This window comes from Ammospiza caudacuta, chromosome 19 (assembly GCF_027887145.1).
Source record: "Ammospiza caudacuta isolate bAmmCau1 chromosome 19, bAmmCau1.pri, whole genome shotgun sequence".
NCBI classification, from domain to species: domain Eukaryota; kingdom Metazoa; phylum Chordata; class Aves; order Passeriformes; family Passerellidae; genus Ammospiza; species Ammospiza caudacuta.
The window spans coordinates 6271671-6294079 of record NC_080611.1 but is presented as its reverse complement, the minus strand read 5'-3'; the positions used below and the strand labels follow the sequence as shown (position 1 = coordinate 6294079).

General features: G+C 43.1%; 1 protein-coding gene across 2 annotated transcripts in view; it reads left to right on the top strand.

The window, feature by feature from the left end:
* GAS7 (growth arrest specific 7) overlaps window positions 1-16416 on the top strand; it is an 81226-nt gene extending 64810 nt beyond the window's left edge. For both annotated transcript variants that reach the window (XM_058817554.1, XM_058817556.1), the window contains exons 10-14: window positions 1175-1303; window positions 3598-3721; window positions 5881-5960; window positions 7224-7322; window positions 7965-16416. In XM_058817554.1, the coding sequence (XP_058673537.1) occupies window positions 1175-1303; window positions 3598-3721; window positions 5881-5960; window positions 7224-7322; window positions 7965-8078 (546 nt within the window). In that variant the 3' untranslated portion in view covers window positions 8079-16416. The remainder of the gene's footprint in view (window positions 1-1174; window positions 1304-3597; window positions 3722-5880; window positions 5961-7223; window positions 7323-7964) is intronic.
* The last annotated feature ends 5993 nt before the right edge of the window (window positions 16417-22409 follow it).

Genomic DNA, 22409 nt, shown 5'->3' with positions numbered 1-22409 from the left:
ACCATTAGCCTTTCTCAAAAGTCTGCTGGGAGCATCACGTTATTTTGGGGTTTTATCTCAAGTGATGCCCAAGGAGATTTCTTTTACAAATTATGGTATTTATCTGGGTTTTTTCTACCACATGTGACATGCTCTTGAATCCTGTTGCATTCTGTTAACCTCTGTGGGTGTTCAAGTTCAATTCAGTGGCAGATATCTCAGCACAACAGCCATGTTCTGGAGGAAAATTATAGCTCTGCACCATTTGTAAGCAATTCAGCGGAGGTTACTCAGGCAACCAGCTGCTGCCTTGGTAACCCACTGCTCTGCCTTAAACTTCGACATCAGGGCTGTAATTAGTGAAATACTTTTTGCTCCCCATTGTCCTCCTGAATTGTTTTCCAAAAGGAAGAAATGCACCTTGGAGTGATATGTGTGTGTAGGCAGGCCAGGTTGAGAGGGGCTTTTCCATTATTTTACTTCTTAAACTCTGCACAAAAACTCCTGCAGCATCCTCCAAATCCTTCCCACTGTTTGTGTGCAAACAACAGTGTGAATGTGGCACTTTAGGGGCAAGGTTTAATGGTGGACCTGGCAGCCCTGGGTTGTGTATTTGCCAGGAAATGCCTGATGAGGGCAGGAATGATGAATCTGACTCTGTGTTCTCAGAAGGCTAATTTATTACTTTATGATACTATATTATATTAAAGAATGCTATACTAACTATACTAAAGGATACAGAAAGGGTACATACTAAATGCTAAAAAGATAATAATGAAAATAGTAATAAAAATAATGAAATAATAATAATGATGATGATAATAATGATAAAAGCTCGTGACTGTTTCCAGAGTCTTGACACAGTTTGGCCCTGATTGGCCAATGGATCAAAACTACTCACAGCAGAATCCAATGAAACAATCACCTGTTGGATAAACATTCTCCAGACACATTCCACATGAGCAAAACACAGGAGAAGCAAATAAGAGATAAGAATTGTTTTCCTTTTCTCTAAGTCTTTTCAGCTTCCCAGGAGAAATATCCTGGGCAAAGGGATTATTTCAGATAATGTAGATGCCACACCTGGGTTGACGATGGGATTTGATGATCTTGGAGGTTTTTTCCAGCTGTGGTTCTGTGCAGAGCCAGGGATTGCTGTCTGGCTCCTCAATTCTTCCTTTATTTTCCTTTCCAGCTCCAGAGCGAGGTGGAGAAGCCCCTGCTGAACTTCAGAGAGAACTTCAAGAAGGACATGAAGAAGTGTGACCACCACATCGCGGACCTGCGGAAGCACCTGGCCAGCCGCTACACGGCTGTGGAGAAGGTGGGAGCAGGAGCAGCCTGCAGGCTTTGAGACACCAAACTGCTGCTTTGAGCAGAGCAGCTGCCCCTTGGAGAGTTTCAGCTCTGTCACAGCTGTTCCTGCTGAGGACTTTCACTGTTTATTGAAATTAGGGTGCTCCTGACGCAGGGAATGATTGGTATCTGACTCTATTGATTCAGAAGGCTGAATAATTGCTTTATTAAACTATATTATATTACATTATACTATACTATACTGTATTGAAGATTACAATTACTATTCTTTAAAAGACTACTATTCTTTAGTATTCTTTGTATACTACAAAGAATACTAAAAGATACTAAAGAAAACTCCTGTCTGAGAAAGCTAGGACACAGCTTTGAGTGATTGGCCAAGGAAAGAAAACAATCCTCAGCAGAATCCAATTGACAAATCACTTCAGGTCACAAACAGTCTTCCTAACACATTCTACATGTGCATAACAGCAGGAGCAGCAAGTGGAGATAAGAATTGTTTTTCTCTTCTGCTCTCTGTGCTTCTCCAGGGAAAAACTCTGAGAGAGGGAATTATGTCTCTCTGCTCAGGGAATGTGAATGCCACAGCTGTTTGCTGTGCTTTGCCCAGCCCCAGAAATAGTTTGGCGTTTAACTGAGATCTGGGAAGTGGGGGGGCAAACATCTCATTGCTGAAGTGGCTTTTTGGTTCATCCTCCCCTTGCCAGCTTGGGGCAATAAATTTGAGGCAAACACTTCTGATTAGTGTGCATCTGTTGTCCTCAAAATGTAGAGCACCTTGCCTTAGAATGGCAGCAGGGTCAGGTCAGAGGCTCACCTGGCTCTGTGGCCAAAAGCAGCTGGACCCTGACCTGGGAAATCACCAGCCCTTCACAAGAAACATCCTCACTGAAAAAACCCACACAGCAGCAGCAGCAGCCAGTAATGGGCTGATGTGACACCAGCCAGGAGGTGGCTGAGGTCGTGGTGGAGGGAGTTAGACCCACAAAATGTGATCTCCCAGCAGCAGCTGGCAGAAATGGGCATGCTTGTGCCTCAGCTGCCAAATTGTATCCTCATGAGTTTGCTTTTGGGTGTAAATTGGAGAGGAAAATACCATTCCCAGTCATCCCCAAAGCTGTTTGTGCTTTCATTAAAGCTCAGCAGGAGTTCCCCAGGGACAGAACTGTGGCAGGATACACAAGGTCCTTAGGCTGAGTGTCTACAAGGAAGGCATTTTTCTGCAGAACACCAAGTTCTTCACACTCCTATCTGCAAAGCAACTCAGTAGCAATACTGGGAGTAGTGAATTAGGAGTAACCCTGGGAAGAAGGAAGAGCTGTGACTGCAGTGCCTGTGGAGCACTCAGCCCTCGCAGATTGCTCTCCTGCAGCTCCCTCTCCAGACTTGCAGGACCCACCAGGGCCTCAGAACTGCACATGGAAAAAATTCCAGGAATGTTTCAGCAGAGCTGTAGCATTTAGGCTGGTGTGACTGTAAAAAACTGCAAAGTTCTAAGAAAATGCAGACATCCAATTTAGTTTGAAACACTGCTACAGTATAAAGAACAAATGTGACACGTTTTATAACAAATCCATGCAAAGCAAGTGATTTTTATCTATCTATCAGCCTGCATGTAACAATGTTTATTTGTTAAGGTACTTTACTAATTTACATGTATAATATATATTTGTACTGATAAATCAGGTTTTAACAGCTTGAAGAACTTCTGAGTAAAGTAGTTCAAGTCACCAGTTGTAACCAGGCCTCAGGTTCTTGATTTCTACTGTTGGCATGAACCTGAGCAAGTTTTTCTGAATTAAAAAGTCCCTAATTAAGTTCCTATTGTTAGCTTGTGATGGCTGTACATTGAGTCCAGAACTTACTTAAAGACAAATTTTGTAAGATACTTGAAATTACTTTAACGATTCAGATCCTAAGAAAAGTGAATAGAAGAGGTGTCCTGGTAATGATGCTGTTTAAGACACTTGAGAGAGGCTCCAGCTCTCTTTTCTTCCAGAAATAATGAGAAAGCTATTAAGAAACAGGAGAGCCTGATGATGCCATTAGTCCTTTGCCTTTCTAAGATTCTGAAGAGTTCAGATGCATTTGTGATTTGTTGGTGGTGACCCCTTTGTGGTCACAGGACACTTTTGTGAACTCCATGGTGTTGTAAGAGCCTGAATCCCTGTTAGGACCCAGTTCCATGCACAGTTGTTGACTCCTCCCTGAGAACCACTTGTGAGAAGGAGTCCTAGGTGGCTGAAAGCAGCTGCCAGATCTTCTTCTCTGTAACTTCTGACTCTTCCTCATTCCTCCAAGGCCCGGAAAGCCTTGACAGAGAGGCAGAAGGATCTGGAAATGAAAACACAGCAGCTAGAGGTGAAACTCAGCAACAAGACAGAAGAGGAAATCAAGAAGGCCAGACGGAAGTCCACCCAGGCAGGTGAGTACCTGTGTCTGTCAGCACACAGCAAGAGCCAGGGGGCATCCATCCATCCATCCATCCATCCATCCATCCATCCATCCATCCATCCATCCATCCATCCATCCATCCATCCATCCATCCATGTGGTGCTTGGTTTTAATGTAAAAACAAAGGCTGTTGTACTTGCAGAGACCCCCTGTGGCAGGGAGGAATGATGAATCTGACTCCATGTTCTCAGAAGGATAATTTATAACTTGATGATACTATATCATATTAAAGAATACTGTACTGTACTGAAGAATACAGAAAGGATACTTACTCAATGCTAAAAAGATAATAATGAAAACTGTTGACTCTTTCCAGAGTCCCAACACAGCTTGGCCTTGATTGGCCAATGAATCAAAACAACTCACACCAGAATCCAATGAAACACTCACCTGTGGGTAAACAATCTCCAAACACATTCCACATGTGAGCAAAACACAGGAGAAGCAAATCAGATAAGAATTGTTTTCCTTTTCTCTGAGGCTTCACAGCTTCCCAGGAGAAAAATCCTGGGCAGAGGGCTTTTTTTCAGAGAATGTGAATGCTACAAAAGTCAAAGTGAACCATGCTACAGATCTGTGTGATGTTAAATCCTCAGAAGAAACAAGCCTAGTTTTTCTGACTCAGATGTCACAAATTATTGATAATTGAGGTGAGAACAGCAGAAGTAGGGTGAGTTATCTGTCTCATGAAGGTGTCCTTAGATTACTGAATGTTTGTGAACTTCCAGAGTCAGATTCAGAGAAGCTTAGCTGAGGGTGTTTCTTCCATAAATCACAGTTCCTTCCTTGGTTCATTCCTAAATCACACTCACCCACAACTTGGTGGGTGCCTATTACACTTACTATTACTGTCTTTTTCCTTGAAAGTGATGTTTTTCGGTTTTTTCCCCTCTGCTACTCAGTGACTAAAATAATTTCTCTTCTGGGAATACCGAGGATATAGTAGTGTGTGCTGTCTTGTACTGAGGATACAGCCAGTTGCTGTGACCTGTGCACGTTTTGCAGAGGCTCAAGTCACATCTGCAGGACCCATCAGGAACTTTGAGATCTGCAAAGCTGATACATGCAGCTCAGTACCTTGGCTGAAAATAAGTTTTAGCTAGGCCTCCCATGTTTCATCCCTCCAACAAGGGATGTTTCTTGGCAGAATGGTCCTTCAGAGTTCTGAGGATTTTAAAACTTCAGGATAGGTGTCTGGGCTTTAAGGAGTCTGGGAAGAGTCCTTGGAAGTGTGACCAAGTGTACAGGCAATCATTTGAGGGGAAAGAAAGGTTATGATTTAACAACAGGAGGTTCTGTAAGAGATGTTCTTTATCACCTGAAAATTCACAGTCTCTCTTTGTTCCTTGTGTCCTTAGAAATTGTTTATAATCAATTTTTATTGAATAAGCAAGGGGGAGCTGAAGATCAGAGAGGGAGAGAGAAATTGAGCCTCATTTAAAGAACAAAGAGAATTTCCTAGCTGCAAAGCAGCAATCTCTGAAAATTGTTTTCCAAATTTGCCACCTGTGTTTCCCCCTTCATCAGTGCAGAGTCCTGTAACAAAGAAAACAATGGAAAGAACTGCAACTTCTGCTGTTATTGCCCTGATCACAGGAGCTGGAGCTCAGCTGGAATTGGGCATCTCCAGAGGCTGGAGAATGCATGAGGCTGCAAATCAGCGTCCCTTCATCCAACAGCTGGGGCCTGCTGCATCCCTCTCCTTTGAGACAGAGAACTCTTGGACAGCAGTCTCACCTACACAGTGCTGCCCTGCAGTTCCATAACTCACCATTGTTGATTTCCCATTTTAATTACTTTATTTTTCAAATACAACTTTCCATCCATGGCTTTTTTTTTAACTGAAGTAGCTTGCCTTTTTTTTTATATATTTCTGGGCATTTTGTAAAATACTACTCTTTATGCTTATGTTTTTCTTTCAAAATCTATTAATTCTCTCCCTAATCACCTGCTTTTTTGCCATATATCAGGTGCATGCATTTAGTTGAAATGTTGGTCTGTGTAGCAGAACTTCTCTGAGCTCCACCAGGATTCATCTTCAAACCCTTGAGGTCTACAAAACCTGACCTGCACTTTCTTTCTGAGCTCTGGCTGGACAAGACTGATGTGTTGTTGTCTCTTCTCTTTCAGGGGATGACCTGATGCGCTGTGTGGATCTTTACAATCAAGCCCAGTCCAAGTGGTTTGAGGAGATGGTGACCACCACTCTGGTGTGTAACATCTAAAGCTACCCTTGCAGAATTGTCATAGCCTCCAGTATTCATCATTCACAGCTAGTTCAGTGTAAAGCTCTGGGGAAAATGGGGTGATAAATCTCACATTGTTTGTCCCACTCTCAGTCCTAAGAAAAGCTCATCAGTAGGGGAGAGAAGAAATAATTGTGTCTTTGCAGAAGGCATTAAACCAGTTCAGGGCTGCTTAGGGGCCAGAACACTCAAATTGTCCTTGAGAAGGATGAAGTAATGCACAAGGAAAACACAGAAAAACACATGATAAATCGCCAAATCCATTTATACATTCATTAATTTTTCTGTTCCACAATTTCACAATTTTCTTTGAAGTCTCCCCAGAGCCATCTCTTCTGCAGACTTAACAGCCCCACTTGTCTCAGCCTGGCTTGCTGCAAGCTGCCTTGGAGCATCCCTGTGGCTTCTTCTGGACTTAACCCAGAAGCTGCACATCCTTCTTGTGCTGCCAAGCCCAGAGCTGGCTCCAGGTGGGATCTCACCAGAGCCTCCCCTAAGGGCCCTCCAGACCCTTTTTTGTATTTGTGGCCCTGCTTTGGACACAGCTTAAGGTCTTTTTTTTTTTTTATATATTTTCATGCCCAAAACTGCATATAGTGCTCAGTGTATTCAGTCCAGAAGGACTAAATGCAGATTTTGGGGTATAATATCAGAATTCAGAAGAAGCGGGAGGCAGAAAATGTCAAGAGGAAAGACAGAAATCATGTGCATTTCCAACTAAAGGTCTCTGGGTTCTGCTTACTGCCATCTGAGCAAGGTGGAAGCTTGTCCCAGCTCATCATCTGGTGAGCTGTGCTCTGACAGGTGTCAGGTTGGAATGGGGGTGTTCTGAGCCATCCCCCCAGTGTGCTTTCTGCTGCCCCAGGGAATCACTGGAATTTCTGTAGCTAGCAATAAAGCACACAAAATTTCCTGCAGGAACAGATTCCCTCTTGCTTGCAGCATCTCTGAAGGCAGTGCCTCCACTGTCTGCCTTGGTTGTCTCAGTTTTGGAGCCTTTTGGAAAGGTTTGACCTTCTTTTCTGTTGCTAGGCTGAGATGACTGCTGTTGCTTGCTGTTTCTTATTCTTTGCAGAGCAGAGGAATGTGCAACCACAGAGTCCAGCTCCAAAGCATGACCCTGGGGCAGTATGGCACCTCCTGGCAGCCTTTTGTGTATCCTCCTTTCTCTGGGCCTCCGAGCTCAGGTTCCAGTAAAAATATGGACTTGTTTTTCTTCATGTCCAGGAGCTTGAGAGACTAGAAGTTGAAAGGGTGGAGATGATTCGGCAGCATCTGTGCCAGTACACACAGCTGCGGCACGAGACAGACATGTTCAACCAAAGTGTAAGTGTGCTTTTGTTTGCTCTCTGTGCCCTTCACTGCCCTCCAGCTGAGCTGAATTGTCCCTCCTGGCCTGCTCTGACTGGCTTTTTCAGAGGATGTGGGGGAAGTGTCTGCAGCAGTGCTGCACAGGGCTCTCTGATCACATTTCATGCAGCTCATTCCTGAGGGAGACACAACCAGCTGAGGTACATTTGGCCAGCATGAGACATTATCAGCTCTTCCAGCATGATGCACTACTCCCCATGAGGTCTTCTGTTTGTGCAGGGAAGATGCTGAATTTCACTATTGGAAAAGGCAGTGTATAAATATATATATTCCTTATTGAAAACTGGCCATTTATCAAATACTGAAGTATGGGGGATCCATGCTGACTCAGTACAGTTGTGTTTGGTGTAAGGTGCAGGAGTCAGAGGCTGCCTGGCTGCTGCCTGGCACAGGAAACCTGTCTCTGCTTCTTCAAGTCTCCCTCTCACAAGGCTGCACGTCCAAACCTGTCCTGTCCATCCAGTCTCGCGTACGTGCAGCTCTCACTTGTCTGCAGATGCAGTGTAGGCATGCCCACAGCTGCTCTGCATGTCAGAGCAATGACTCTCTGCCTGAAGTGTGCCCTTGACATTTGTATTCTTGTTTTCTTCATTTCAGACAGTAGAACTCGTGGATCAGCTGCTTCGGAAAGTGGATCCTGCCAAAGACAGGGAACTGTGGGTAAAAGAACACAAAACCGGAGATATCCGACCTGTGGACATGGAAATATAGACTGATCTGTGGTTGGATGGGATGAGTCCACTGAATTAAGCAGGCTAACGTTTGTTTTTAAGGGTCAGAAGAGCATAGGGAAAAGGTTGTTTCACTACCAGACAGACACCTTGTAATTTATGCCTGTACGGGCTATCTCTGTTCCATTTAGTCATTACAATGGTCCTCGTTGTGCTAAGCCTTAAGCACCAGACATTCCAGGGTGAAAAAAAATCAGATGTGTGCTTCCCACCAGAGGTTCCCAATTGCACGCAGCTTCCAGGAGAAATCTGCTTCCTGGCACAGAACGTGCCCTGTTCTCCAGTGACTTTGTGCTCCACCCCTTGCATGATTATCTCTATCCAGTATGTTAGAACAGCAGGCAGAGAGCCTCTGGCCAGCAGGGAGATAACTGAATATGATGCAGGAGGCAAGGAAGTCCTGATCACCAATCCCAGGTCTGTCACTGACTGCTCTCATGGCCATAGGCAAATCAATTCACTTTCCTGGCTCCCCCATTTATGAAATCTGTGGGTCCTGCAGCAATGTTGTGTGGATGCATTGCTGTCATAGAACAGTCTTTCACCATGGCAGTGAAGTGATGGCCCTTCTCCCAAAATCTGTGGAGAGGATTCGTGTTCTTCCTGTTTAATACTCCCTCTCAGGGATGCATAAACCCATTTTCACGATTTCTGTTGTCGGCCAGTCGGTAAGTTTGAAAGTTTTACCATCACAGTTTTTAATCAGGAAAGACTTGGTTGTACTATACCTACCTCATTAGCTGTCAGAGTGCCCTCAATGACAGAAGGAGGTCGTATTCCAAGGAATAAATGAGATGTTTAAAATTTTTCCTGCTCATGCAAGGTGTTTTTCCACAGAATCTCCTTAAAAACAGTCCTCGAATAGTTTACTTGGCATTCAGGTTTAAATTTCCTTTGTTGGTTTCTTCAGGTGAATATCACAGACTTTAGGTATTTTTAATTACTGGGCTTGTCCCATTAAATTTTGGCTTTTATCTTTTTGGAGCCTGATTTTCAAAGGTGCCATGAATATGTGATACTAGATTGCATTCAATGTAGATGTAGGTGCCCAGCACTTCTGTACCATGTGAGTTTTTCTGTTACTCTTAACTGCAAACCACCAAAAATTCAACACAGCTCTTAGCAAATAGTGTTGTGTAGTTTGGAGACTGTTTTTGAAAAGGTATTTATTTTCTTCTGCTGTTATTTCTGATGGAGTATTCAATGTTGCTGTTAATATATTTTTTCAGCATTTCATACAATGCGAAAGTTCTTCAGATTCTTGCTTTAGATCCAGGAGAAATCTTGATTCTCACCACTGTGGCCTTTACTCAGTGTTTACTGTGGTCTTAGCTACAATATCCCAAACCACACTATTTCATTTGATCCACACTTCTGCTCCATTTTGTCTCACTGTTACTGTCTTTTTCTCCCCAGCCCCAGAACTGCATCCTTCTTTTGTTTTACTGCTATTCCAGATTTTTGTTCACCATCCTCCAAATGCTGGGATTGGATCATTGGGAGTCAATATTCCTCTTTACAAATACAAACTGAGACACAGGAAAGTCTTACCTGGAGCATGTTTGTAACATTGCTGCAGTGGTGATTTTTCTGGTTTATTATTTCTAAATTATTATTGCATTTTTCTATTGGTCGCTTTTTTCCATCCATCTCTTTACTAGCACAGGTTTATTCCTGTCTTGCAAATTCCTTCACAACCCATCCTCTGCTGCCTCATCAACCTTTCCAAACCCTCAGCATCCTTTTGGCAGTGGGAGTGCCATGGCTGCTGCATGCTCAGGGTCACTGATCCTGGTGTGACATTTCTGTGCTGCTCTTCTTCTGCACATTTGGGAATTTGGACTCTATTGGACTCTCTTTGGACTCTTTTGGGCTCTGTTCTTGGTGTTGGCAGAGCTCACTGTGCTGTGAGCCTCTCCTAAGCTCCTGCACAGAGCACTGCAGCACCAGCTGAAGGGTTTGGTTTACTGAGTGTCCTCCCTGGAATCCTCTTCTCCTTCCTTTTTCCCTCAAGCAGGGCAATTGATGATCTCTCCTTTTTAGTTTTTCTACTGATTCACTCTGTCTTATTAATTTTTGGCCCTATCAGTGTGTGCTTCTAACTCTTACCTTGCACTTCAGAGGACAGGCACTTTTTTATTTGTTAAGCCACAAGTGCAGGTTGAACTTGGAAAACTTCAGTGGCCAAAATAATGTGAATACATGAAAGCTGCATTTCAGGTTTCCCCCTGTTCTTGGCTGTATTGTAAATTGGAATGAGCAATCTTGACAATGCCTCAGCACATTCTTGTTTGGATTGCAAAACAAAGCTAGTTGTGCACTTTATACAGTATTCTCCTTAATAAATACCTGAAATAAGTTAGAAATTACACTTTATTTTTCCTCTGTCTTTAAAGATGTTTGTTACTTTACCTCTTTTGGACTGGAAATGCTGTCCATTAGCACAGCATTTATCTGGGGACTGTAATGTGTTTTGGTTCCTCTGCTAAGGTGTATTTATGCTGCTCTAAATTCTTAGTTGCAGGGTTTGTTGTTTTTGGTTGGTTGGGGTTTCTTTTTTTTTTTGCAGGGGGGTTGGTTTTGGGGTTTTTTTTCCCCTTTTGGTTTTATTTTCCAGATAGTTTTCCTGCTTCTAGTTGTCGTTTTTGTTTTTATTTTATTTTTCCTTTTGGTTTTATTTCTAGACAGTTTTCCTGCTTCTAGTTCTTGGTCCATTTTAAATGTTTCAGGGATGTGAGCTGCCCAGAACAGCAATTCTCTTGGTGGAGTCTGTATCTCGTTTTCACTTCCACGAGCAGAGGAGAGCACAGGTACTTGGCTGTTGATCATTCCCAGCCCCAGGAGACTCTGGGTTCTGCTCCACAGGTGAGATGCTTCGCCCACAACACTCCCATCTGTGTTCAGTGCAAGTTTTGCTGTTGCCTATAAACATTTTTCATCTCATTTCTTTCAAAAAATTATATTCCCTCTTGATGTGCCCCTGCAGATCAGAGTTCCCTGGCCCATTCCCTTTTCTCACTGATGGATTTTGGATAGTGATGCCTTCCAGGTCAGGGCATGCTGGAGTTCCCTTGCTTCTAACAGGCAGCATCTTCAGAGAGGGCAGTGTCACACTGAAAGGAGCCGGGGTTCCTGCTCTCACAGGGAACTTTGGGAGTTTCAGGATTGCTCTGTCTTCTACTGGGTTTCAAAAATGCAATGGAGTCTGTCTTCATGCTCATCCTAAACAGCTGCTTCTCCAGAGCAAACTCAGTGTTTTATTGGAATTCCAGCATGTGTGGATGGTGCATGATGCTGCTGCAGTGTAGCTGAGCAATGGAATGCCAAAGGAAGTCTCTTGCCTCCAGCACTGAGCTTGGGCATCATCTCACTTCAGCTGGCACCTCACACTCCTGGTGTGAGCTTTGGCTGGTTGAGTCACTGTGGGGATCAGATTGGCAGGGTTATCTCACATCTCTGCATGCTCTGAGGTCACAGCTAGGTCAGCTCTCAGCTAACACTGTTTGCTTTCACTGCCAGAGGTAGAAAAGGGGGAATTTCTCTCTGCTCCTTAGCAGGTAGCTCTGCTTGCCCAGATCTGTTAGGCCACCCATGTTTTGGGAGTGCTGCCACATCTGTGATCTCCCTCTTGGTCTGAGTGATGCTGTCACACTCTTGTCTGTGCTGGAGGGTTCTCTGGCATTTTCCATTTCAGCCAGAGCCTTTTGGCCCTACTCTGGGCTTCCTGAACCCCATGGCTTCAGATCAGTGCCAGAGCTGGTGAGGTGCTTTTCCAGCTGTACACTCAGCTCCCATACAGAATAAGAACTTTTTATTCATCATCCAGACCCTCCTGCTTGTGTCTCCAAAGCACAGTTGAACATCTTCAAGGTATTCTTTCAGCTTTTTTCCTGCCAGAACTCATTCTGGATCCAGTGCTGTTGGCTGATTCCTGCGGGAGTTGATGAGCTGAGAGCAGTATTTTACCACATGGGTCAAGTGCACTCTTCTCCCATTAACAGCAAGATTCCAGTTTCTTTCTTGGAGCAATATCCCAAAAAGGCCTAATTCTCAGTTTGCCAACCTGCTCCAGGTTCAGTCATCTCTGTAACTCACACCTGTTCATCACTTCTATGGGTTGGACATCTTCTGAAAGACTTTTGTTGCTCCCTTATGGGGACATTGGTTCATTATTGGACACTGGAATTGTAGAAGATAGCTTTAATTTTTTTAAAATTTTAAAATACTGTAACAGCAGTGAAAATCACACAGAAATCCCTGATATGTTTCTAGACTGCCTTTCCCCCTGTGCAGTCACTTCTGAGCTGCTGGGGGGCAGCTGTGCTCCCCCTTATTGCACAGATAAACACTGAAATCACACTTGAGTGCCTGACAGGCAGCATGCAACCTTGTGCACTGCTTCTTTTTCCCTTTATGCAGCTTTTTTTTTTTTTAATTTTGCTTGGATTGGGGTTTTTTCTTTTCCCCTAGTAGGAATTTTCTGTGGGGCATTCACAGGAAACTTCTTTATGCTTGTAGCAGTTGTAGTTTCTCAGGCTTTGTTAGAACTTCCTGGAATTGTCCTTGTTTGTAAAGTCATTATTTAGTATTGACTGCAAGTTAGGCTTCTTATTTAGAACTGGGCATTCTTCACCTGTTCTTTGGAAGTGCTCAGCACTCAGAGATTTCTTGGAATACAGCAGGGAGCTAAGAGGTAAGATTCTTTGAAAATCAGGCTAACAAACAGAAATGCACAAGCCTCTTTATTCCTTACTTATACTCAAGTACATGGATAAAGTAAATAATAAGAAATGAGAAATAATTAACGTGTAGCTGCTCTCTGTGCAGCTGCTGTAGTGGTTTTGTGTGGGGCTGCAGGCAGAACACACCTCTGGGGTCTGGACCCACAGATGATCAGCTGTAAAAGCTCAAATCCATAATTCAGTGACCAAGTGGCTCTGCCCATCCATTTCTTCATCACACGCAGGGACAGAAAGGGCACTGCTTACCCAGGTGGGTCCTTCACTACCAAGCACCTTAAGAAATCCAGACAAGCACTTTGAAGGTCCCCCTGGAATGAGTAGATGTGGCTTCTTGATGTGGTTATTGGATGTTTCCTTCTGAACTGAAAGCAGATTTAGTGTTTCACAGCATCTCCTGTGCTCTGTCCACTAGTGCAGCCTGCTGGGTCTGCTCCCAGAGATGGCAGCAGTGTCCTGAGGCCAGTCCTGCTCACCCTGACAATTACATCTTCAAAAGGCAGTGTCAAAAAGGCAGTTTTCAAAATAATGAGCTTTTCAGTTCACAGCCCTCTCTGGAAAGCCTGCAGGCTGTTTGCTCCCCAGTGTGTGTTGAATTAGCAGAGTGCTGGGGCAGAGGTTGCTGGAGCATTGGCTCTGGGGAGTCGCTGCTGTGTGGACATTGCTGCCATCCTCTCCCAGGGATGGGGAGCAGCCACAGGCATCCAGAGGAGCCTGCTGGTCTCATCTGTCTTAACCAGGTGGGCAGGAGCCACAGATAAATTCAGATTAGAGCAGGAAATGCTTACCTCAGTGGCATCTCTCTCAGACCCTGATGGGCACTGAGCAGTGATGATAAATTCAGATTAAAGCAGAAAACACAGGGCAGGAGGATGGGTACCTCAGTGGCATCTCTCAGACCCTGATGGGCACTGAGTGATGATGATAAATCCAGATTAAAGCAGACACACAGGGCAGGAGGATGGGTACCTCAGTGGCATCTCTCAGACCCTGATGGGCACTGAGTGATGATAAATTCAGATTAAAGCAGACAAAGGGCAGGAGGATGGGTACCTCAGTGGCATCTCTCAGACCCTGATGGGCACTGAGTGATGATAAATTCAGATTAAAGCAGACACAGGGCAGGAGGATGGGTACCTCAGTGGCATCTCTCAGACCCTGATGGGCACTGAGTGATGGTGGGTGAGGAGCCCGTCATTGTCCAGTCCTGCCCAGCACTGGCAGATGAGTGCTGCCTGTGGCTGTGGCTGTTCAGAGCTGCCCAGCTCACACCATGCCAGGCCAGCAGGTGCCAGTGCTGCCCTGGGGAATGGAGAGGGGCCCTGCTTTGGCTGCCCCAGGTCAGGTGTGCTGAGCCTGCTGTGCTTCAGGAGCCTGGAGCACACGGCCCTGCTGATGAGGCGCAGGGGGAATGAAGTCTTTCCTGGCAGCAAATCCTTGTCTTTTCCTGAGAACACTGTTGGAAGGATAACACCCACTGCTTTGTCTTAAAATAGATTTTATTCATATGAGTGGTGCATCATTCAGCTCTTTATTTTCCCCTCTCTGTTGTTACTGTAGCCCTCCATCACTGAAGTACAACACCTTTAGTTTTGAAATTTCATAGAACATACCTGTTATTTCCATGTGCTAACCGAACTTCATGCTTTTGGCTGTTTTCTGAGAAGTTTACGAGCTTTTTTGGAGAGGTTATTTTGGGTTTTATTTTGGAATCTTTTAATCAGCCACCAAGTTTGGAAGTGTAATAACTTCTTCTTGTGCTAGCTGCAGCTTCTTTTTCCTTCCTGAATGTTTTTTTTTTTCTCTGAAGGGACCAACACATAGCACAATTCAACTTAAATTTATAACCCCATGCATTCCTCAAGGCAGAAACCTTTTGTGCCTAATGATGCATCTGAGTCTAAGAATTATACATGGATAAAATATTTTGTAGACCAATTAAAAAAATCTTAATTAACCACATAATAATCACAGAAAAAAAAATATAGATTTGAGACATGCAAATTTAATTCCCTCAACTTACATTAAGTTGAACTATTTCAGGTGTGTCATAAGAGACAAACTCAGTGGATATTCAGAATAAAAGCTTTCCAGGTTCAGTGAGTGGACAGGACTATAATTGTGAATATATGCAGTCTTTTAGGGCTACTGATTTAACAAGTAACTGAGTAATGGCTTGTATCACAACCCTATTAAAATTCTGCTAGTAAATGCCCTTCAAGTGCCTCTTTAAATAGTATCTGCTACAAGCATGTGAAAAATACAGATTTACCCTACAAATTGCCAGATCTCAGGAGCAGCCACAGTGCACAGATCTGTGCAGGATTCTCAGCCCTTTCCTTGCTCTGAATTGTGCACCCTTTTAGGACAGCCCCATCTCCAGGAAAGCTGCCTTTGGCTCTGGGAATTTGCTGTCCAGCTCAGGCACCCTAAGTTCTCAATGCTGAAAATGGAATAGAAAAAATTAGAATTTGAAAGCAACTGCATTGAAACTAATCTTTGGACCCGTGGTCTCAGTAGAATAAGCAGGGAATTCTGCATAAAAATAGTATGCAGTGATGATTTTGCATAATAGAGATGTTACACTTTATTGCATAAAATTAATTAATAATAATTTTAAAAGCCCACAACTTTATTTTTTTTACAGCAGAGAAGGAATGATCTAGTCCTAGAATTCAAAAGCTGAATGTGATTTCAGGGATCTCACATCTGCTAACAAAATAAGCAAAGTCATGTTAATCCCAGAATTTGGCAATGGTTGACCTGAAATCCCTTTTTCCTTTGGAGGTTTTCGATGAAATGGCTGAGGTTATCAGAATTGCCTAAGGAATTTGGATGTCCATATTCTTTTAGGTCAAAAACACTCTTTAGGCACAGCAGCCTCTATCCAGTAGGAAAACAGCAGGTATTGGTGTTGGACAAAATTTCTTTCTCCTCCTTAGATAATTCCCTTGTTTTCTGCAACACAAGCAGTGAGAATTCCCCTGGGCAGTTCTGCAGATGCTGTAGCAGCAGGGATTCCCAGATACCAGGCATACACTAAACCAGAGTTTTCTACCAAAATTAAGTTGCTTATTTGGTCCTTTTTGTGTAAGATTTTCCTAAATACTTCTAAATTTCTAGGAAAGTTGTCTTTTGCCAGTACTAATGACTTGTTTTTACAGATGCTTAACCAAAATTTTATAACCTCCCATAAATTTTGGCTGACTAGACCCCTTAAATAGTTTATTTATCACACAGCCTCTGTCTGGGTTACTAGTAAATCTTGGATCATTGTGGAAATTCTAGAATGGCTTTTGTTCCCTAAGGATAGATGAAGGAATCGCTTACTGAACTTAAGTTGAATGAAGAAAAGATTTAAGGGGCAGATCTTCAGCTTGAATAAACTGGCAGGGTTCAGTGGAAGCTACTTGATGTCAGCTGTGGATCTTGTCCTTCAGTGTTGAAGGCATTTCCTATATGTAATTTTTCTGTCTTACTGTAAAACAATTTCATATGGTTAAACTGTATTTTCCTATATTGTTCTGCAAGTTTATATACACCATAGTGCTCATCTCATCTCCTGTAAAATAAACTGTACAGAGACACATTGAGCATGGAACTGTCTTTACCCAGTTGCTTTTTCTTCTCCCACAGCCCCAGACCTCGTGATCAAAGGCCCTGTGGGGTGCCACATGGACTTTATGATATTTATTAATTACTATTATATTTATTTATTACTGTTATATTAATGCAGCTTGATTTTGTAGCCACATCACTGGGGTGTGATTTTCTTGTGCCTACCCTTTTCAGATCTTCACATGATATTCAGACACGTTTGGTTCCTACAGGTTTTATTTTCAATTTTAGTTATTTTTCTGGAATCAGTTTAAGAAACACGTGTGGTTAAGTGGTTCTTGAAGCAAGCAAGCTGCCCATGAGCAGCCTGAGAGCAGCTGCCATGGAATGGGTGTGTGGTTTTTATGTTTTAAGGGATCTGGAGCTTTTCCCCACCCAGTCAATCCTTTACTTTCATGTTTCACATGCAGCTGGAAGCTCAGTTGGAAACACTGCTGTAAAACCTTGTTAATAATTTTTCTCCTGAGTTAATATGCATGCTGACAGGTTTTCTGACAAAGTCAAAACCAGGCCTGCCAAAATCCTGCCTAACCCAACACCTGCCTGTGCAAGGGGGCTCAGAGCAGCCGGGGGTCACAGTTCTGCAGGGTGTGACATGCATACATCTCAGAAACCTCTGTGGAGATGCTTTCTGGGCATTTTTCCAGTTTTGAGCTCATGTAAAAACTGGTTTCTGCAACCCCCTGCACTCTGTGCTTGTGCATGGAGGTGGGAAGTGGTGGCAGAAAGGAGAATTCACTGAAGGTTAAACATTGAAGAAGTTCCAGGCAGAAGCTTGGTTTTCACAGCAGTGTCTTTACACCTTGTCCAGAATTGCCTAAATCTGTTAAAAAAAAACTTCAGAAGGCTGTTTCAGATTCTGGTGCATGGTGTAGAGCAGCTGGTGAGTACCCTGAGCAAAAAGCCCTTCCTTGTGGAGGACTGACACAACCTGGAAACCCAAATTGGGGAGATGCTGAACAAACCTTTTGCTGCGCTGGTGTAGCGGTGGCAGAGGCGTGCACACTGTTCTAGGAAAGGAGAAGACACTGAAGGTTAAACACTGAAAAAGTTCCAGGTGGAAGCTTGGTTTTCACAGCAGTGTCTTTTAAACCTTGTCCAAAGTTGCCTAAATTTGTTTTAAAAATCTCTCAGATTCTGGTGCATGGTGTAGAGCAGCTGGTGAGTACCCTGAGCAAAAAGCACTTCCTTGTGGAGGAATTTGGCACGACCTGGAAACCCAAATTGGGGAGACACTGAACAAACCATTTGCTGTGCTGGTGTAGTGCCAGTGCCCAGAAGAACATCCCAGTTAAGGACCAGAGCAGGTATTGGCAGTGGCAGGGTGGCAGCCTTGCAATCTGCGATATTTACATACAGAAATCTAAATTTTTAACACCATTCTGCACAGGAAAAGCTGTGCTAGGCTTCTGCTGCCATAAAAATAATGAAAAAATCAGCTTGGATTCCACAATGTAACCGAGCCTTTGACTTCTGAGGTCCATCCAAGAGGAGAAGCAGGAGGTGACTGCACCTGCAGATTTCTCAGGCCTGAGTTTAATGCAGTGCTCCTGGACCCATGGGACACATGCTGTGGTACATTTAGCTGCAACCTGAGAGCAAAAAGCACTTCCTTGTGGAGGACTTTGACACAACCTGGAAACCCAAATTGGGGAGACACTGAACAAACCTTTTGCTGTGCTGGTGTAGTGCCAGTGCCCAGAAGAACATCCCAGTTAAGGACCAGAGCAGGTATTGGCAGTGGCAGGGTGGCAGCCTTGCAATCTGCAATATTTACATACAGAAATCTCAAGGTTTAACACCATTCTGCACAGGAATAGCTGTGCTAGGCTTCTGCTGCCATAATAATGAAAAAATCAGCTTGGATTCTGCAATATAATCAAGCCTTTGACTTCTGAGGTCCATGCAAGAGGAGAAGGAGATGACTGCACCTGCAGATGTCTCAGGCCTGAATTTAAAGCTCCTGGACCCACAGGCCAGCCCTAAGGCAGGTAAGTCCTGGTGGTGCTCCTGGGGGCCCTGACAATGATGTGTTGGATCTGCCTTCATCTGTGCTGGCCACTGGGCACACAGAGAGACAACTCTGCCTTGCAGGGCTTGGGATGGACAGACAGGCAGCCTGCAGAAGGTCAGAGATGTTCATGATATTTGCAGTGTTCATTTCATGAAGGATTCACACATGGCCATTGAAATAGGATACCTATGGATGCTGCTGTGAGTCAATTGAAAAAGTTAAACTGGTTCTACAAGGTGGATGGGCTGAAAGGGTTTTTAAACCTTCAGAAGTCAGTGTGACCTGTGTTCTGCATGAGGCCCTTAGGAGTAAAGCTATGGGTAAAGTTAAAGCAGTTGGTTTAACTCAGATCTTGCAATCTTTCCTGGTTTGCTGCATTACCACCATTTCTGTCATGTGGTTTCAAGGAATACAGTGGAAATTTCTGTATTGATGGTCAAACAGCTCAGGGAATTCTATTTGCACAGCTTATTTTGAACTAACCTTGAGACAAGGGAAGTTCCAGCAGTCATGATCCTCTAGCTTGACTGGAACCACAGAAATCCTCATATTTCTTCCTTGGGGAAGTTCTGTCTCAGTCCTTATACAAATGAAAAAAAATTACAAACATGCACTGATGAAGTATTTATTGTAGGGACAAACAGTCCAAGCTCCGTGGTCTGTGCTGCAGGCTGTTTGCACTGTTGTTTTCACAAGCCCCTGAAAGCAGAGGATGAAAACCTTCAGCTCAGATTTGATTCTGACTTCCTGTTTTATCAAGTACAAAACCAAACACTCGAGTCTCCCAGAGCTACAGAAGAAGTTACATTCTTTTTATTTACAGAGCAATATCTTTTTTTAAATTTTTAATTTTTTTTTGACTTAGCAAATGTTTTGAGACTGTGCCACTTGTCTCTGGTTCTTTGCTGAAAGAGACTGGGGCTGGATTTTTTGTCTCATCTGCTTGGATGTCTTTAAGCTGAGTTCTCTGCTCTCAGGCTTTAGGGGCTCTTCCCACTGCCCTTCCACTTTCTGCAGGTTTGTAAAAGGGAGGAAGACTGGATGGGCACTGTGGTAGAATGTGGAAATGTGGGGGTTAAGTCCAGACACCCTCCTAGCACTGCTCACAGCTCTCAGGGGTCTTTCAGTGGCTCGAGTGCCTGCCAATTGTGTGCAGCTGTGCAGGGTGAACAGCCACCACCCGACACCGCAGGCAGATGTGTGCTCAGTGCCTTCCTGACCTTTGCTGCTTTCTGCTCTTCCTCTCTTGATGAACCAATTCATTTCTCACCTCCCAGGTCTGTGAGAAGTAAAACCCTGGATTAGTCCATATAGCCAAGGGTCCTGGCATGACAGTGACCAGTAAGCACCAGTTCCATAGGGAAGGGTGGGAGAAGAAAGCTTGGTCATGAATTACATGGAATTCATTGAGATTCAGCCCTAGATTGCACTTTGATCCTCTGCTCAGGGACTCTTCCCCAGCAGTGTCAGTGCTGGCCTTCCTGACCTTTGCTGCTTTGTGCTTTTCCTCTCTTGCTGAAACCAATTCATTTCAAATCCAGAGTCTTACTTCTCCCAAGTCCATGAGAAATAAAACTCTGGATTAATCTATGTGGCACCAAATTAGTCCATAAGCACCGGTTCCATAGGGAAGGGTGGGAGAAGAAAGCTTGATCATGAATTACATGGAATTCATTGTGATTTGATCTTCTGCTCGGGGACTCTTCCCCAGCAGAGTCAGTGCTGGAATTAAACAGCACTTGACAGATTTTTTGCTTCTCTACAGATAAAATAGATGGACAGTTCAGTCAGTGATTGATAATTGATCTTCTGTGATACCTTTCTCAAATAAAGCCCAATAAATCCACCCCTTTCCTTCCCTGAAAGGAAAAGGAGAAAGGAAAAAGCTAAAAAATTCTTCCTAGTGCCTTTTTGTTGGCTTTGTTCCTTTCCTTAGTTCTTCTAGGTGGTGTTTTGCATCCTCTTTGCTGAGCCAGTGTGATGCACAAGGAAACAGCCTCTGAGGGCTGGCATGTGGCAGCTGAACTTTAATTTCCTGGAGCTAATTGCCATGCTGAAGCTCACAAGCAGCTGCTTCTCACTGTAGATGTGTGTGGCTCCAGGAATGACTGCAGAGATGTCTAAACAGGAGATGACATTTAGCACAGCAGAGAGTTGGTGAGATTTGAAATGGCAGGTGGGAAAAAAACCAGTCAAAAATCCAGAAGGGTGGTTGCTATGGGAGTTGGGAAAGATGATGTTAGCAAAAAACATCACGGAGAATTTTACAGAATTTTCCTTACAGAATCATAGAATTTTCCTTAATGGGAGCTCAGGCTGATGGGAAAAGGGAAGAAAATTCCAGAAACAAATGAAAAGAAGTGAAAGGAAGGGCCAGTATTACCAATTCCAAGGCATAACTGACAGAGCCTTCCAGAATGGAATGTTTGTGCTTTGCTGTTTGAGCCTTTGAGGCACAGGCTGTGACGAAGCAATGTATTTAACAAAGAATGTAAGTACACATGAATAATTAGCATACAGCTGACATCTCTGGCTGTAGGAGGAGCCACTGTGTCTGGAGGGTTGTGCTCCAGGTGTAGTAAAATATCAGAGATTAATGGCCTGTCTCAAGCAGATTACTGAGATGGAATAAATCCTGTAGATATCAGATCAGTTATCACACCACATCTCATGGCAAAGTTCTTCTGACCCCCACAGGCTATTCTGGGCTTGGAATGTGATTTTTTTTTCTTTTTTTGGTCATGCAAGTTTTGACAGAAAGCAAAATCCTTGGCAAAGACAACTCCAAAGCTGCGGCAGTCAGGTTTGGGCATGGGTTGATTTTGAGGATTAATTAAACAATATTCAATAAGACAATGATAATTGTTTTACTGAATGGATTGACTCAGCAGACTCCCAGGACTGTGGGGAGCCTTTATCTCCCACCAGGCTTTCTCCAGAGGCAGTGGATATCTGGGGAGTAAAGGTGAGAAATTAATGGATAAAAGATCTGTTACTGGGTCTCCATGAGCATAAACCCCTGGGGGAATGTTAAACTTTCTGTTACTTGATAATTAGATACATAATTTACATAAAATACCACTTGTAAACAAACACCAGTTTAGGTCAGGCTGTCTCCTCCTCTTGTTTTGTTAGAACAAGAGATCCTATTTCTTGTCTTTCCTGTGAGAACTGGAAAAACCAGGAAATTCTCCAGACACTGAAGAGTTGGATCTGTAGCCTTAAAAGACAGATTGATTAAAAATACAATACACAGACATTAAGCAGAAAAATCATAAATTATCTTTCTACAGTTGTAAGAATATGCCTTAAGTAAGTGATAAACTGTATTAAATAAGATAGTGAAAAGTCTATAATGCAAACTGAAATAATAATATAAATATAATTTATAGCAAAAAGTTTATAATTCAGGGGTGTGGTTATATGGAATAAGCTAAAGAGTTTAGAAGTTATAATAGAAGCATATGTGTGCCTGTGAGTTAAAAGCCCATTGGATAAAAGTATCCACAGTGCAGCAGAAGTAAGTAAAAATGATAAGTTAGAAAAGTAAAATAAACCCTGTGGCAACTGTCTGTTAGTTGCTTATAGAAGAAAGCAATATATATTACTAATAATTTTATTTCTAATATTACTTCTGTATATATTAGAATATATTAAAAATATAATATATAATATATTAGAAATAATATATACTATCATATATTAGAAGTATAATACTATTTCTAATACTTTGAATTTATTTCTAATATATTATTAGAAAGTTATATAATACCTTATAACAAAAAAACCTTGTAACTACTCTTCAGCTATAGCCAAATTCTTACTCCTCCAAAATCTCACTGATTGATGTTTATCTAAACAATAAATTGTTCTTAACTTAAAAATAGTCCCATCCCTTCATTTCTAGCAGTGACAGTGATGCCTTCCCACATATGTGAAT